The following is a 14,703-nucleotide window of genomic DNA, read 5'->3' as shown; positions in this document are numbered from 1 at the left end:
ATTGCGAATAGTTGAGCAGATTTTGAAAATGTGTTCTCCCTGAAGACGCGGTATTTTTCCCAATGTGTTTGAAATATTAACACATCAGATCCTTCCTTAGTTTGTTGCATGCACTGTGTTGCAAACCTCTCTAGTAACACCATAACCAGAGTAAATGCAAGTAAATGTGACCTTTATGAGCAACCAATTCAGTGGGTGTACCATGGAACTTTTTGTCTCATTGAAATGTGACTTGGTACTGAAAAAGTTGAGAACTATTGATTATTGTCATAGAATCATAGAGATGTACAGCACAGAAACACCCTTCAATTCAAACTGTCCATGCCGACCAGATATCCCAGCCCAACTTAGTCCCACCTGACAGCACCTGGCCCGTATCCCTCCAAACCCTTCCTATTCATATACCCATCCAGATGCCTTTTAAATGTTGCAATTGTATCAGCCTCCACCACATCCTCTGGCAGCTCATTCCATACATGTACAACCCTCTGCGTGAAAAAGTCACCCCTTGGGTCTCTTTTATGTCTTTCCCCTCTCATCCTAAACCTATACCCTCTAGTTCTGGACTCCCCTACCCCAGGGAAAAGACGTTGTCTCTTTATTCTATCCATGCCTCTCATGATTTTATAAACCACTATAAGGTCAGCCCTCAGCCTCCGTCGCTCCGGGGAAAACAGCCCCAGCCTATTCAGCCTCTCCCTATACCTCAAATTCTCCAATCCTGGCAACATTCTTGTAAATATTTTCTGAACCCTTTCAAGTCTCACAACATTCTTTCGAAAGGAAGGGGACTGGAATTGTACACAATATTCCAAATGTGGCCGAACCAATGTATAGAGTGCCTTTTGGGCTGTTTGTGTGGAGAATGAAGCAGTGGTCACAGTTTGCAGTGCAAACACCAGGATGTAAGTGTTCCCATCTAATCCCAAAGTTACTTACATTTTGTCACAAGACTGTACCGATCTCATACCATGTTTGCTAAATCTTTTGACTGTTGCCGGACAATAGTGGGGCGAAGTACACTAACTGTTGATTCTCTTTTCTTTAAAGAGCAATTATTGTACACAAGAATGGAGTTCGGCCACTATCCAATGAATTCACAGCTGTGACTGAGAGACAAAGGATTCAACATCTGGTAAATAGAACATCTTTTCCTTAGTCTTCCTGAACTTGATAAGCACGAGCTCTTTAGGCTGATTTTAAAGCAATTATTCAAGCGCATATTTTCACCTTTCTCTAAATAAGGAATTGAGATATTGTCTTAGTGTTTGAGGGGAGTGTACAATAGTTCTCCCCCCTCCCTGCCATATCCGCGGGGGTATGTTCCAAGAACTACTGTGGAAACCCGAAACTGCAGATAGGAGAGAGCAAATTCATTTCAATGGGAAACGTACCTTCCTGGCAGCCCCCAGTCCCTGGTAGGTTCCTTTATAATAGGTTTGGACTGCAGTAAACCACAGGTAACTGAAACCGCAGAAAACGATTCCGCAAATATGGGGGTCACCCTGTAGTTTAAATTTGAGACATTGGGAGAACAACGAGACAACACAGGTCAGTGAATGCTGTAACCCTAAGCAGCTAATTTCCTGGTAATACTCACCAAATTCCTTGTATATAATAGATATCTAATGTCAAGGGCAGACACACTCACCACATTTTAGGCTGTGGCTCATAAGAAATTATGGCGTATATGCTGACTGAAAAATTGTGAAGATTAGGGAAGGAATTTGAAGTTCGGGATCACCGTGTTATATCTACTAAAATAAAATGTACTTATTTAAATAACTCAACGTCTCCTCACAGGCCTTCCTGAAGCCTGAGTTGCTTGGTGAAGAGTTTTCAAGATATGAGGTCCCTCGCAGAGTGAAAAGGAGTGATATTGGCGCAAAAATATTGTACCGAGACTACTTCATGTCTGGCTGGTGAGTATTTATCAAACATGGATTGAGGATTGGTTGTCTGACAGAAGGCAGAGAGTTGGGATAAGAGGTTCTTTTTCGGAATGGCAGCCGGTGACAAGCGGTGCCCCACATGGTTCGGTGTTGGGGCCGCAGCTGTTCACGTTATATATTAATGATCTGGATGAAGGGACTGGGGGCATACGAGCGAAGTTTGCCGATGATACGAAGATAGGTGGACAGGCAGGTAGTACTGAGGAAGTGGGGAGGCTGCAGAAGAATCCAGACAGTTTGGGAGAGTGGTCCAGGAAATGGCTGATGAAGTTTAATGTGAGTAAATGTGAGGTCTTGCACTTTGGAAAAAAGAATACAAGCATGGACTGCTTTCTAAACAGTGAGAAAATTCATAAAGCTAAAGTACAAAGGGATCTGGGAGTGCTAGTCGAGGATTTTCTAAAGGTAAACATGCAGGTTGTATCCGTGATTAAGAGTGCAATGTTGTCATTTATCTCAAGAGGGTTGGAATATAAAAGCAGCGATGTGCTACTGAGACTTTATAAAGCTCTGGTTAGGCCCCATTTGGAGTACTGTGTCCAGTTTTGGGCTCCACACCTCAGGAGGGACATACTGGCACTGGAGCGTGTCCAGCGGCGATTCACACGGATGATCCCTGGAATGGTAGGTCTAACATGCGAGGAACGGCTGAGGATCCTGGGATTGTACTCATTGGAGTTTAGAAGGTTAAAGGGAGATCTAATAGAAACTTACAAGATAATACACGGCTTGGAAAGGGTGGACGCTAAGAAATTGTTTCCGTTAGGCGGGGAGACTAGGACCCGTGGGCACAGCCTTAGAATTAGAGGGGGTCATTTCAGAACAGAAATGCGGAGACATTTCTTCAGCCAGAGAGTGGTGGGCCTGTGGAATTCATTGCTGCGGAGTGTAGTGGAGGCCGGGACGCTAAATGTCTTCAAGGCAGAGAATGATAAATTCTTGATGTCACAAGGAATTAAGGGCTACGGGGAGAATGCGGGTAAGTGGAGTTGAAATGCCCATCAGCCATGATTAAATGGCAGAGTTGACTCGATGGGCCAAATGGCCTTACTTCCACTCCTATGTCTTATGGTCTTATGGTCTTAAACCATCCACTTTCTGGGAAAATCATTTACACAGATCCTTTATGTTTTTAAAATTATATTTAGTTGTGTTACCTCCATTAGTTTTATTTCTTTAATTTGTTCTTCCCCTCTATTTGATGTCCACCTAGTCAGAAGCATTCTATGACTAGGATATTATTAAACTGGAGAGGATTATGAAGAGATTTACCAGGATGTTGCCAGGAATGGAAGGTTTGAGTTAGGCTGGATAGACTTTCTTTCACTTGAGCATCGAAGTTAAGTGGTGACCTTCTAGAGATATATAAAATATAAGGGATATAGATAGAATTAATGGCAAGTGTCTTTTCCTTTTAGGATTGGGGATTTCAGGATTAAGGAGCTTGTTTTTGAGATGAAAGACCAAGAAATTTTTAAAAAAGGCATGAGGAACAAATTTTTTTATACAGAGGGTAGTTTGCACGTAGAATGAACTTTCTGAGGAAGTTGTTGATGTGAGCACAAATCCAATGTTTAAAAAGCACTTAGAAAAGTACATGAATCAAAAGGTTTGGTGGGAAATGGGCCAGGAGCAGGCAGGTGGGACGACTTCAGTTTGGGATTATGATTAGCATGGACTGCTGGACTGAAGGGTCTGTTTCCGTGCTGTATGACTCTGAGTAAGTGTAGACTTGCCTTCCAAGCCCATATGTTGAAGCTACTCTTGACTAGTTTTAGTTAAGTAAAAATGACTCTCATACACTCCTGTCATTTCAACTGTCACAGTGAATATGTGCAAACCTCTGATCATTCGCTGTTAAGTACTTTGTCTCAGATTGTATTCACCATGACGGGTGTCGTTTTGGTCAATTGGCTACACCACATGAAAGATGCATAATTTAGTCTTGCTTGTTGTGTTTATCACAATACCCCATTCTGCTCATTGGTCTGCCTAAGCATATACATCCCAAGAATATTTTTTTTAAAACTTGCAAAAGACTGTCAATCTCTGATTCTTAGTCCTTTCCCAGGAACGTGCCACTTGTTATCTGTAAAAATCATTAAACAGCCTGTTTCACCATCTTCTCACAGGTCATCCCAGAATGGAGTGGCATGGTAGCTCAGTGGTTAGCACTGCTGTCTCACAACACCAGAGACCTGGGTTCAATTCCAGCCTTGCGACTCTCTGTGTGGAGTTTGCACATTCTCCCATGTCTGCATGGGTTTCCTCCTGGTGCTCCGGTTTCCTCTCACTATCCAAAGATGTGCAGTTCAGGTGGTTTAACCATGCTAAATTGCCCATAGTGCTCAGGGAGCTGTAGGCTAGGTGCTTTGGTTGGGAGTAAATGTAGGGTAATAGGGTAGAAGAATGGATCTAGGTAGGTTACTCTTCGAAGGGTCGATGTTGGGCCAAATGGCCTGTTTCCACACTGTAGAGATTGTGAATGTCAATGGCCAACCATCCTGATCACAACAGTGTCACTGTCATTGATCCCTATTCTTCCTATTATTTTATAATTATCCAATTTGTAACAATTTACCCAAAGACTACTTCACCATTTTAAAAAAGGACTTGCATTTACGTAGTGCCTTATTTACAGCCAAAGAAATACTGTCAATGTTGCACTATAGAGATTCCAGCAGCCAGTTTGTGCACAGCAAGCTCCCACAAAGTACCAGTATGAGAATGGCCACAGGCCCTGTTTTGTGATTAAAAACAAAACCAGGAATTGCTGGAAAAACACAGCAGGCCTGGCACCATGTTTGGAGAGAAATCCTCAGAACAGTTCTGAAGAAGAGTCCGAGGACCCAGAACATCATCTGTGGAGAGAAATCAGAGTTAATATTTCTTTTGGTTTCTGTTAAGGGATGTTTTGCTAAGGAGCAAATACTGGCCAGGCTCCATCTGCTGTTCCTCAAGGTTACTAGTACCATAGGACCCGTAACATCCCCTGATAAGGTGAAAGTGGGGATCTCGTTGGAAAGGGGGAAAGGGGGAGGGGGGTGCGGGGAATGCTACTAACTGAGCCACAGCCCATGTAAGTTTCTGTAATATTACGCACAGCACATCATCAGCCCTAATTTGTCATGTCAGCGTAGACAACCTGCCTTTATAAATCCACACTGGCTTAAGATTGTTGGCCTCAGTCTTGTTCTCTGTTTTCAGGGGATACAAAACTGCAGAAGAAGACGACCTCAAGTACCCTGTTGTGCATGGGGATGGAAGACAGGTACACCTTTGGGAAATCACTTCGCATGCTGTGTGATTTTACAAAGAGACTGCAGGGTCCCATTAGTACAATGGACTATGGACAATAGACAGGGTAAAAACAAGGGCTGCAGATGCTGGAAACCAGATTCTGGATTAGTGGTGCTGGAAGAGCACAGCAGTTCAGGCAGCATCCAACGAGCAGCAGCAAAATCGATGTTTCGGGCAAAAGCCCTTCATCAGGAATACAGGCAGAGTGCCTGAAGGGTGGAGAGATAAGTTAGAGGAGGGTGGAGGTGGGGAGAAAGTAGCATAGAATACAATGGGTGAGTGGGGAGGGGATGAAGATGATAGGTTAGGGGGAGGGTGGAGTGGATAGGTGGAAAAGAAGATAGGCAGGTAGGACAAGTCATGGGGACAGTGCTGAGCTGGAAGTTTGGAACTAGGGTGAGGTGGGGGCAAGGGGATGTGAGGAAACTGTTGAAGTCCACATTGATGCCCTGGGGTTGAAGTGTTCTGAGGTGGAAGATGAGGCGTTCTTCCTCCAGGCGTCTGGTGGTGAGGGAGCGGCGGTGAAGGAGGCCCAGGACCTCCATATCCTCAGCAGAGTGGGAGGGGGAGTTGGGCCACAGGGCGGTATGGTTGATTGGGACAATAGACAATTGAGTTGGCTGTTAACAGTTGTACAATATTGTGGGTTTACTCCTATGACTAAAAGCATCAAAACTCGAGCAATTGCAGAGTCTGCAGCAGGGGAAACTCTCGAGCATTGAGCTGAGGCTTATGAATCAGTCTGTCAGTCCCTCACAGTTTTGCCAGTCTATTAGATTATGAATGATCTGTACCTCTACTCCATTTGTTCTATCTTGGTTCCATATCCTTTGACACCTGAGACCCCTTCACTCCATAATGATTTCACAATGTGCTGTCGAAAAGTCTTCTGTATTTGGACATTGCAACATTAACTATTCAAGCCAGTTCCTTTTGGAGATTGAAAGACATGGGGTGCAATTTCCCCCTTCCTAGATGTGGGGGAGAAGGGCGTTTAAAAAAAAAAGCTTGCCTAATGTAATCTTTGCTGATTGTTGTAAAACTGATCTGATTCACTAATGTTCTTTAGGAAAGGAAATCTGCCATCCTCATCTGGTCTGGCATGTGACTGCAGACCCACAGCAATGTGATCGACTCTTAACGGCACAATGGACAATAAATGCTGGCCTGACCAATGATGCCCACATCTCGTGAATGGAAAAAAAACTAAACAAACAAACAAATAAATAAATAATTGAGTGAGTTGGCTTTGGACAAATGCTCCTCTGCACCTTGTCACCGTAACATTGAAATGCTGGGTGAGAGGCCAGTCTTCTGGACTCACCAGACATTGTTGCTAATTAGCACCCACTTGAGGGCATCAACTTGCCACTGACCTGGTTATCTGCTGAAATAGCTGCACGGAGGGCAGAATCCTGTCACCAAGTCACCCTTCCTTTACGTGGGCTCTGACCAGCCAGCCCCTAGAGTGAGGAGATCTTCTGAATCTCTCGTTTATTTTTTTTTTAGTGCTTATTTTTTCCCCAGCACCCATGTTATATGTGAGCAGGTGTGTGAGACAGTGAAAGCCACAAGGTGCATGAATCTTTATTCAGTTTCCACCACCAGGAAGAAAAGAAACACCCGAGTGGCCAGTGACGAGCAGTGCCCTTCACATCAAAGGGAATCTCATTTTATTTTGTAGTTCTTGACACTGGTCCGGCCTCCTCAGAGCCAGCTCTGAGTGAGCGAAAATTCTGACACTCTTGTTTTTTTTGTTGTTGTTCTTTCTTTTTCTTTCCTCAGAATGTACGGGATGGCTGACACTCCTATTCTTTTTTTCTATTACCCTCTCACTACCGCCTAACTGTGGCAGTGCTTATTTTCCTCCCCCCCCCCCCCCCCCCCATGTTGTGTGTGTGCAGGTGTGAGACAGAAGGTGCACAAATCTTTATTCAAAATATCCACCACCAGGAAGAAAGGAAACACCCAAGTGGCCAGTGACAAGCACTGCCCTTCACAGCAAAGGGCAATGCTGCAATTTTTTTTTTCTTTTGTCTTTTTAACTCCCACACTACCGCCTAACTGCGGCAGTGCTTATTCTTTCCGCAGCACCAATATAGGGTGTGTTCAGGTGTGAGACACAGTAAGAGACACAAAGTGCACAAATCTTTATTCAGTTTCCACCACCAGGAAGAAAGGAAACACCCGAGTGGTCAGTAACAAGCACTGCCCTTCACATCAAAGGGCAATGCTGCAATCTCGTTTTTTTTTCCTTTTCCCACACTACCGCTCAACTGCAGTAGTGCTTATTTTCTCCCCAGCACCCATGTTTGTGTGTGTGCAGGTGTGAGACACAGTGAGAGACACAAGGTGCACAAATCTTTATTCAATTTCCACCACCAGGAAGAAAGGAAACACCCAAGTGGCCAGTGACAAGCACTGCCCTACACTGTGTGATCAAACTGCCCTTGCCTCAGACACCCCTTGCCCTGCAAACCCCAGACCCTCAAGTCCCAAAAGGATTTGGATTGCCTTTGGATCACCTGAAGGTAAAGTCTTCAATGATGATCTCTAGGGCTTATGGAGAGGTGGGTTTTTGATACCAAAATCTGCAATTTACTGAGAAACCCGCCAGTCAGCTTTTATGAAACTTGTTGGTTAGAGTGATGAGTTCATCGCCATTGAACTTACCTGCACCCAACACTTTGGCTGCAATTAGAAAGTCTCAACCTCAAATGTGAAAATACTTGCCGTATTTATCTTTACCAGCAGCAGACTAGAGACCAGTGATTGCTTGAGCCCTGATTTATGACCACTGAGGATATGGGGAATTATTTAAGTGGAGCTAAAATCCAAGATCAGCTGTATTTCTGTTGAAAAGATGGGCTGAATGCTCCACACTTGCTAATTCATGCATTATTGACTGATTCTCAGTGGGGAGAGAAGAATCGTCAGGATGATTGGAGTGTAATTCCTTTTCCTAATTGCTATTTATTAGTGACTGCTGAGATAGGGGAGTTGATGGCAAAGTGATTACGTCACTGGGCTAGTAAACCTGAGGATGAACGAGAGTTTAAATCCTGCTGTGGCAGCCGATGGAGTTGATAAATCTGTAACATAGAATTAGTAACTATATAAAAAAATTAACTGCTGTTAAAATCCAATTGGTTCACTAATGCCCTTGAGGGAAGGACATCGGTCATCCTTACCTGGTCTGGCCTACATGTGTCTCTAGACCCACAACAATGTGGTCAACTGTTAACTGCCCTCTGAAATGACCTAGTGAGTCCCTGTGCTGTACATCTCTAGACCTCTAATTCGTTAAGTTCGGAGGCCATTAGAGATTGTCAACTTATGCTAATGATGTCAGTGTTCCAAGAAGGAATTTTTAAAGATTTTGGATAGGTAAAACTCATTTGAAGAGTGTTTTGGGTTTGTCTGCAGTTTCCCTCCTCATTCCTGTCAAATCCCTTTGGAATGCAGACACCTGCCCTTTTATTCTTTCAATAGACACAAAAGTGACTTCACCTCTCACAATATTTGTCATTTATTTTGAGTGAGAAAGGTTTTGTTTTCTCTTTCAGACGCGAGTGATGGGGATGATTGCAGTCACACGAGGCTTAGGAGACCATGGATTGAAGGCCTATGATACTGACCTCTATGTAAAACCATTTCTGTCCTGTATTCCAGAGGTAAGTATTTCAGAGCAACAGCTTTTCCAGAATATTGTTCACAGACTGTACAATGTAAATAGAAAATTCTTCACATGCTGTGTTTGTATCCCTATTGTCCTTGGCTGTATTTTGTGCACTTGAGTGATATTTAAGAGATATTTTGTAGTGACATTGGAGGAAAGTCAAACAGGTTAGGTCTTTACAGCAGTTTAGAATGAGGGTTGGTCTTCTTTAAACATACAAGATTCTTGTGGTCTCATGGATTAAGGGATCAAGAGATATGGGGGGGGGGGTGGTGGAGATTAGGGGGTTGAGCTCGACGATCAGCTATGATCACAATAAATGGTGGAGCAAGCTCAAGGGGTTAACTCGTGCTCCTATCTTATAGATGTAGTTTCTGAGGAAGCTTGACAGATTGGATTACACAAAGATGTTCCCAGTAGTGAGGGAATCTTGAACTCTGGCACATTGGGGTTAACGTTCATTACACAGTTACAGAACAGAGAGTTGTGCAGATGAGATCACTGAAAGTAGTTAAAGAGGAGGCAGATAGAGGTTTTGAAATAGTGAGGAGTTGGAATAAAAGAGCAGTTGAGGACACTCTTGAGGGGGAGGTCGGGGGGGTTTAACATCCACCCAAACTGACAGTTTGGGCAAATTCAGAATACTAGGCAAAAGCAAGAACTGCAGATGCTGGAAAACAGAGTCCAGATTAGACTGGTGGAAAAGCACAGCAGGTCAGGCAGCATCCGAGGAGCAGGAAAATCTACGTTTCAGGCAAAAGCCCTTCGTTCCTGATGAAGGGCTTTTGCCCGAAATGTCAAAATTTAAAAATACGGTGGATTCTAGAGATCAGAATTACAAACGCAAAAATTTGGAAATATCTAACAGGTCTCTCAAGTTAACGGTTCTGGTCTTTCATCAACGTTGAAACATTAAAAACAGAGAAGCAGAGTTAGATGTTGCCAGACCTGCTGAATTTCTCCAGAACTTCCCATACCTTTCCCAAGTGGCTGGGGCTTAGCTTAACATCTCATCTGAAAAACAGCACCATCAGCAGTGTCGCAGTCCAATCCACTGCCGTTGTTTATGAAGCCAAAAAGCAAATATAATTCCACACACTTCAAACTATTTTTGACAGGTTCAGCAGTAACTATAACACAAATGTCAGATACATATTCTGATAGATTCAGAAGGCTGAAACCAGAGATGACAGGACTGTATTATGAGGAAAGATTGGTTCAAGAGGCCTGTAATCACTAGAGCTTAGAAACATTTAACATTCTAACAGGGCTGTATAGGCTGGATGCCTAGAGGGTGTTTCTGGTGACTGGGAAAACCATTTACAACTGAAATGAGGAAACGTTTCTTCACTGTGTGGTCAACCTGGCAAATCTATTACCACAAGGGTTATGAAGGCCAGGTCACTGACTATATTCAAGAAAGAGATTTTTTTTTGGATAATAAAGGCATCAGGGGTATGGACAGAAAGCAAGAAAATGGCATCTATGTTGAGGATTGGCCATGATCATATTCGAAAGACAGTACAGGCTCAAAGGGCCAAATGACCAACTCTTAGGGCAAAGAAAAAGCACAGCAACTATGATTGCAATTTTCTTTTTTGCGAAGGTTACAGTCTTCGACGTGAGACAACATAAATTTGATCAAAGTGATGTTCTGATAATGGCCACTGATGGATTATGGGATGTTGTCTCCAATAAGGAAGTGGCAGAGATCAGCCGGAACTTTTTGGAAGATCAGAAACATAACCCACGCAGGTAAAAGGATACTTTGTGTTAGCAGTTCTCATTGCATTGGGTGACATAAAATACACGTTATTAGGTCACTTCACTGTTGTTAATGCTACATGCTGGTAAAATTCAGATAGAAAACAATTGACCGCTGCCTCTTCCAGTGCATTACTTTGCGAAAGCAATATGCAATTAAGCCACACAAGCTCAAAAAAGCCTCTTCACTTGCATGTCACCAGCGATGTAGCTTCAAGAGTGCTGCTCTGCATCTAGGAGACTGCCCTATCCGTATTCAACCTGTTAGGCCACATTATGAATGTACTTCTTGTGGCCAAAATGTTCTGCCATGGGGCTCAAACACTGCCTCTGGGCTGAGCAATAGAAGTGCTAGCCAGTGCCATAAAACCCTGAAGTGTAAATAACCCATCTTTATTTCTGTAGGTATACGCTATTGGCCCAGTGTCTTGTGAATAAAGCAAGAGGCACACAACAAGAAAATGACTGGAAACTGGAAGATGGCAGCTTTGCCTCATTTGACGACATATCAGTATTTGTGATCCCATTGCATAACTTAGGGGGAACAGTGTAAGTTTTCATATGAAGCACACTGGAAGGTTTCCATAGCTGACAATTAATGTTGGTGTTCCAAACATACACTTGTGTTTACAAATAGACTTGAGGATCACTGCAGGTGAATGAGAAGAACATCCTATCAAAGTGCCTAAGATATCACTCACTCCTTTCCCATGAGCAATATTGCATTAGTGAATACTCATGAGAACATATGCCAGGGAAAATGGCCAGTTTCATGCTTCCACTTAATGTTTTGCCACCAATGGGGATTGTGAATCTTTGCCAAGACAACAGTGTGCAGTGGCGCTGTTTTCCCAATCAAAAGGGGAAATACACATTGTTGGATTCCTTTTTGGCTGCTAGGTCCCAGCCTAACTTACATTCTGGGTGGCCTCTATTGGTATTGACTAACTTGACTGATAGTAGCCCGTTTGAGGTTTTGAAACATGTCCCCTATCTATACTGTAGTAGAGAGATTCTTTCAAATACTTAACAAGCACAAAATGAAGACCTTTTTTAAAATCAAGGTAATTCTAAGTAACTTTTTTTAGAGCAGAGGATAACAAATAAATTGGTAAAAAAGTTTCAGATCGTGTAGAGTAAAAAAAGGGAAAGGCTCAACTGTGAGTAAAGAGAAATTATTTAATTTCCATATTTTATTTACATGTAGCAGTGCCATCTTTTCACATCCATACTTGGTTTGATGTATAAATATTGAAGAGTAGTTAGTTTCCTTAATGAAGAAAACAAGGATCAATGATAATTACTACCAGCAAGATTTCTCAAAATACATCAAGACTTTTGAAAAGTCTGACAGCAAATGCACATGAACTAATGACAGCATCTGAATTCTGAGGGTAGTGTAGCTTTGTTACTGAAACTGCAGCAAAAGCAATAACTAATTATTTAAAGACACCCCATGGAACTCTACTTTTATGTTTTAAAATCAAAGTTTCCAGAGGAACTTGAAGCAGAAAAACAAACACTTACCCCTCAGATTATGAAGAGCATGTGAGGCCGGGTTGGTCCAGGAAGTTTCTTCATTGCCTGTGAGACTGAAACAATTGTGGGTAACCCAGTTAAACTAGAACACAGGCCATTAAGTGGGGAATCTCAAACCTTTAAACCCTGCAACGTGTAAGAACTGCAGCCTCAAATGTCAGTCCCCTTCCTTTGTAATAGTGCACACTATTTAAAAAATAATTACACAACACCAGGTTATAGTCGAACAGGTTTGTTTGGAAGTACCAGCTTTAATCAGCTACCTGAAAGCTAGTACTTCCAAATAAACCTGATTTTAACTTTGCCCACCCCATGTGGCACCTCCACATCGTAGTGTATAATAACAGTCCTTATCTGAATTTCTCACAGATTTCAGTATAACAGGAGGCTGGCCACCAAATTCAATAACTGGTGCATTCAAATTTTAGTGTGGTACATTGACGTTGCATCCCTTAATTCTGGTCTATGTACTCTCACAACCCTGATTGACAAACAGTAACAACAGTTACATAGCAGATATTTAACCCTGCAGCCTACACATTCCATTTGATGAAATACTATAAATATCTTCTGTAAATTTTTTAAATGTGAGAAATTATGGAGTACAATTAAATAAAATTAAAACATTTTGATTGCTGTGAATGAAGTTAACTCAGGAGCTAGGCCTTAAGTTCTGGAAAGCCCTTGTTAAACATCTCTGCTTATGAAAACACTGTCTCACAACAGGAATACTAAAAAAAAGAGTAACTCACCTGACTCCCCAAAGCCTACCCACCATTTACAAAGCACAAGTGTGATGGAATACCTGCCACTGCAGCTGTGATGGTACAGCTGAAAAATGTGCTGCTGGAAAAGCGCAGCAGGTCAGGCAGCATCCAAGGAGCAGGAGAATTGACGTTTCGGCACAACACACAAAGCTTGACAGCATCCAGGACAAAATAACATACTTGTCTGGTGGATCCTTGTGGATGTCGTACTTCTTCTACTGCCACTCAGTAGCAACACTATGTACTGTCTCCAAGACGCCTTGCAGAAATTCACCAAAGATCCTCAGACAGCACCTTCCAAACCCATGACACCACTCACCTGCTGCCTCTTCAATTTCTATTCACCATCTACAAGACTTGGATGGAATACATTCCACCTGCTTGGATGAGTGCAGCTTCAACAACAATAAGTTCAAGCAGAACAAAGTAACCCATGCACCAGCTTCAACATTTCAGTATCAGCAGTGTGCACCATCCACAAGATTCCTTTGGCACTACCTTCCAACCATCTTCTCCTACCTGAAGAAGAAGGGCAACGTGTCCCTTCTGGGAATGGGAATAGCACTACCATTAGGTTCATCACCAAGTCATTCACCATCCTGACTTGAAAATACATTGCTATTCTTTCACTGTGGTGTGCTTACATTCTGTCGGACTGCAGTGGCTCAGAAAGCCAGCTCACTAGTAGTTGCTCAAGTGTAATATGGATGGGCACAAGTCAGGCAGTACCAACATCTCATGAACAAATTTTTAAAAACAAATTATGGCAACAAGTGCTGAACTTGCCAGTGATGCTTGCAGCCTATACTAGGACTTTTAAAGACAAATAAAAGTTGCTTCGATAACAAAATTAAAATTTAGGTTCAGATATATTACAAAACAACACAAAATTGAAACAGGTAAGTTTGCACAGAATATGGTTGATCCTTACTAGGCGTTTTTTTAAAAACTTGGGACCCCAGCCAGAACGACAAGTAATAATTGGCCTCAGTCACCCTGGACAGTAGAAAGTTCACTTGCTGTTACTTATAAAGCATGTGAAAATGGTTGGGTGTAACTGCATTATCCTCTGGTGAGTGAAAAGCTTGCTTCGGATGTGAACCTGGACAAGGATCAATCAGCAATACTACGGGAATGGTAGCAAAATGGTTACATTATTGAAGTAGTAATCCTGGTTGATCCATACGCAGACTCAAATTCAAATTCCAATTCCATCACAACTGCAAGGGAATCTGAATTCAGTTAAATTTAACAAGTAGTAGTTAGGACCAGTAAATGTGCAATTTACCAGATTGTATCGAAGAACCAATTGCCCTCAGCAATCTAGCCAGTGTGGGATGCCAGGCACACAGCAATGTGGTCGACTTTTCAAGTTGCTCTCAGAAATGGCTGACCTAAGCTACTCGTCAAGGTGCTGACTCACTATCACCTTCCTGAGGCCAATTAGATGCAGGCAATAAATGTTGGCCTAGCCAGCAATACCTAAACCCATTATTAATTTGTAAAATGTTTACTGAACCTGGAAATTTCAGATTCATAATACCTTTTTTCTATCATCCCACAAAACAACTGGAAGAGCAACAAAAATGATATTTCCAAATGTAACGGGATGAGTTACAAAATTTGCATAATTTGAGTTGCCTGATATAATAAGAGGAGAGAAAAATAAGTAAGTTAAAGGTGAAAAATAAACCAAAGAACA

The 14,703-nt window shown here is 42.4% G+C and overlaps 1 protein-coding gene across 1 annotated transcript in view; it reads left to right on the top strand.

Annotated features, from left to right (window-relative positions):
• The window catches only part of LOC140483615 (protein phosphatase 1M-like), a 53,330-nt gene extending 40,467 nt beyond the window's left edge, over positions 1-12,863 (top strand). The window contains exons 5-10 of the mRNA XM_072581890.1: positions 1,051-1,135; positions 1,804-1,922; positions 5,160-5,223; positions 8,819-8,926; positions 10,538-10,686; positions 11,101-12,863. Of these exons, the coding sequence (XP_072437991.1) occupies positions 1,051-1,135; positions 1,804-1,922; positions 5,160-5,223; positions 8,819-8,926; positions 10,538-10,686; positions 11,101-11,248 (673 nt within the window). The 3' untranslated portion in view covers positions 11,249-12,863. The remainder of the gene's footprint in view (positions 1-1,050; positions 1,136-1,803; positions 1,923-5,159; positions 5,224-8,818; positions 8,927-10,537; positions 10,687-11,100) is intronic.
• The last annotated feature ends 1,840 nt before the right edge of the window (positions 12,864-14,703 follow it).

The sequence above is a fragment of the Chiloscyllium punctatum genome, chromosome 12 (assembly GCF_047496795.1).
Source record: "Chiloscyllium punctatum isolate Juve2018m chromosome 12, sChiPun1.3, whole genome shotgun sequence".
Classification (NCBI taxonomy): Eukaryota; Metazoa; Chordata; class Chondrichthyes; order Orectolobiformes; family Hemiscylliidae; genus Chiloscyllium; species Chiloscyllium punctatum.
The sequence above is the reverse complement of the archived record's forward strand: the minus strand, read 5'-3'. Positions and strand labels throughout refer to the sequence as shown.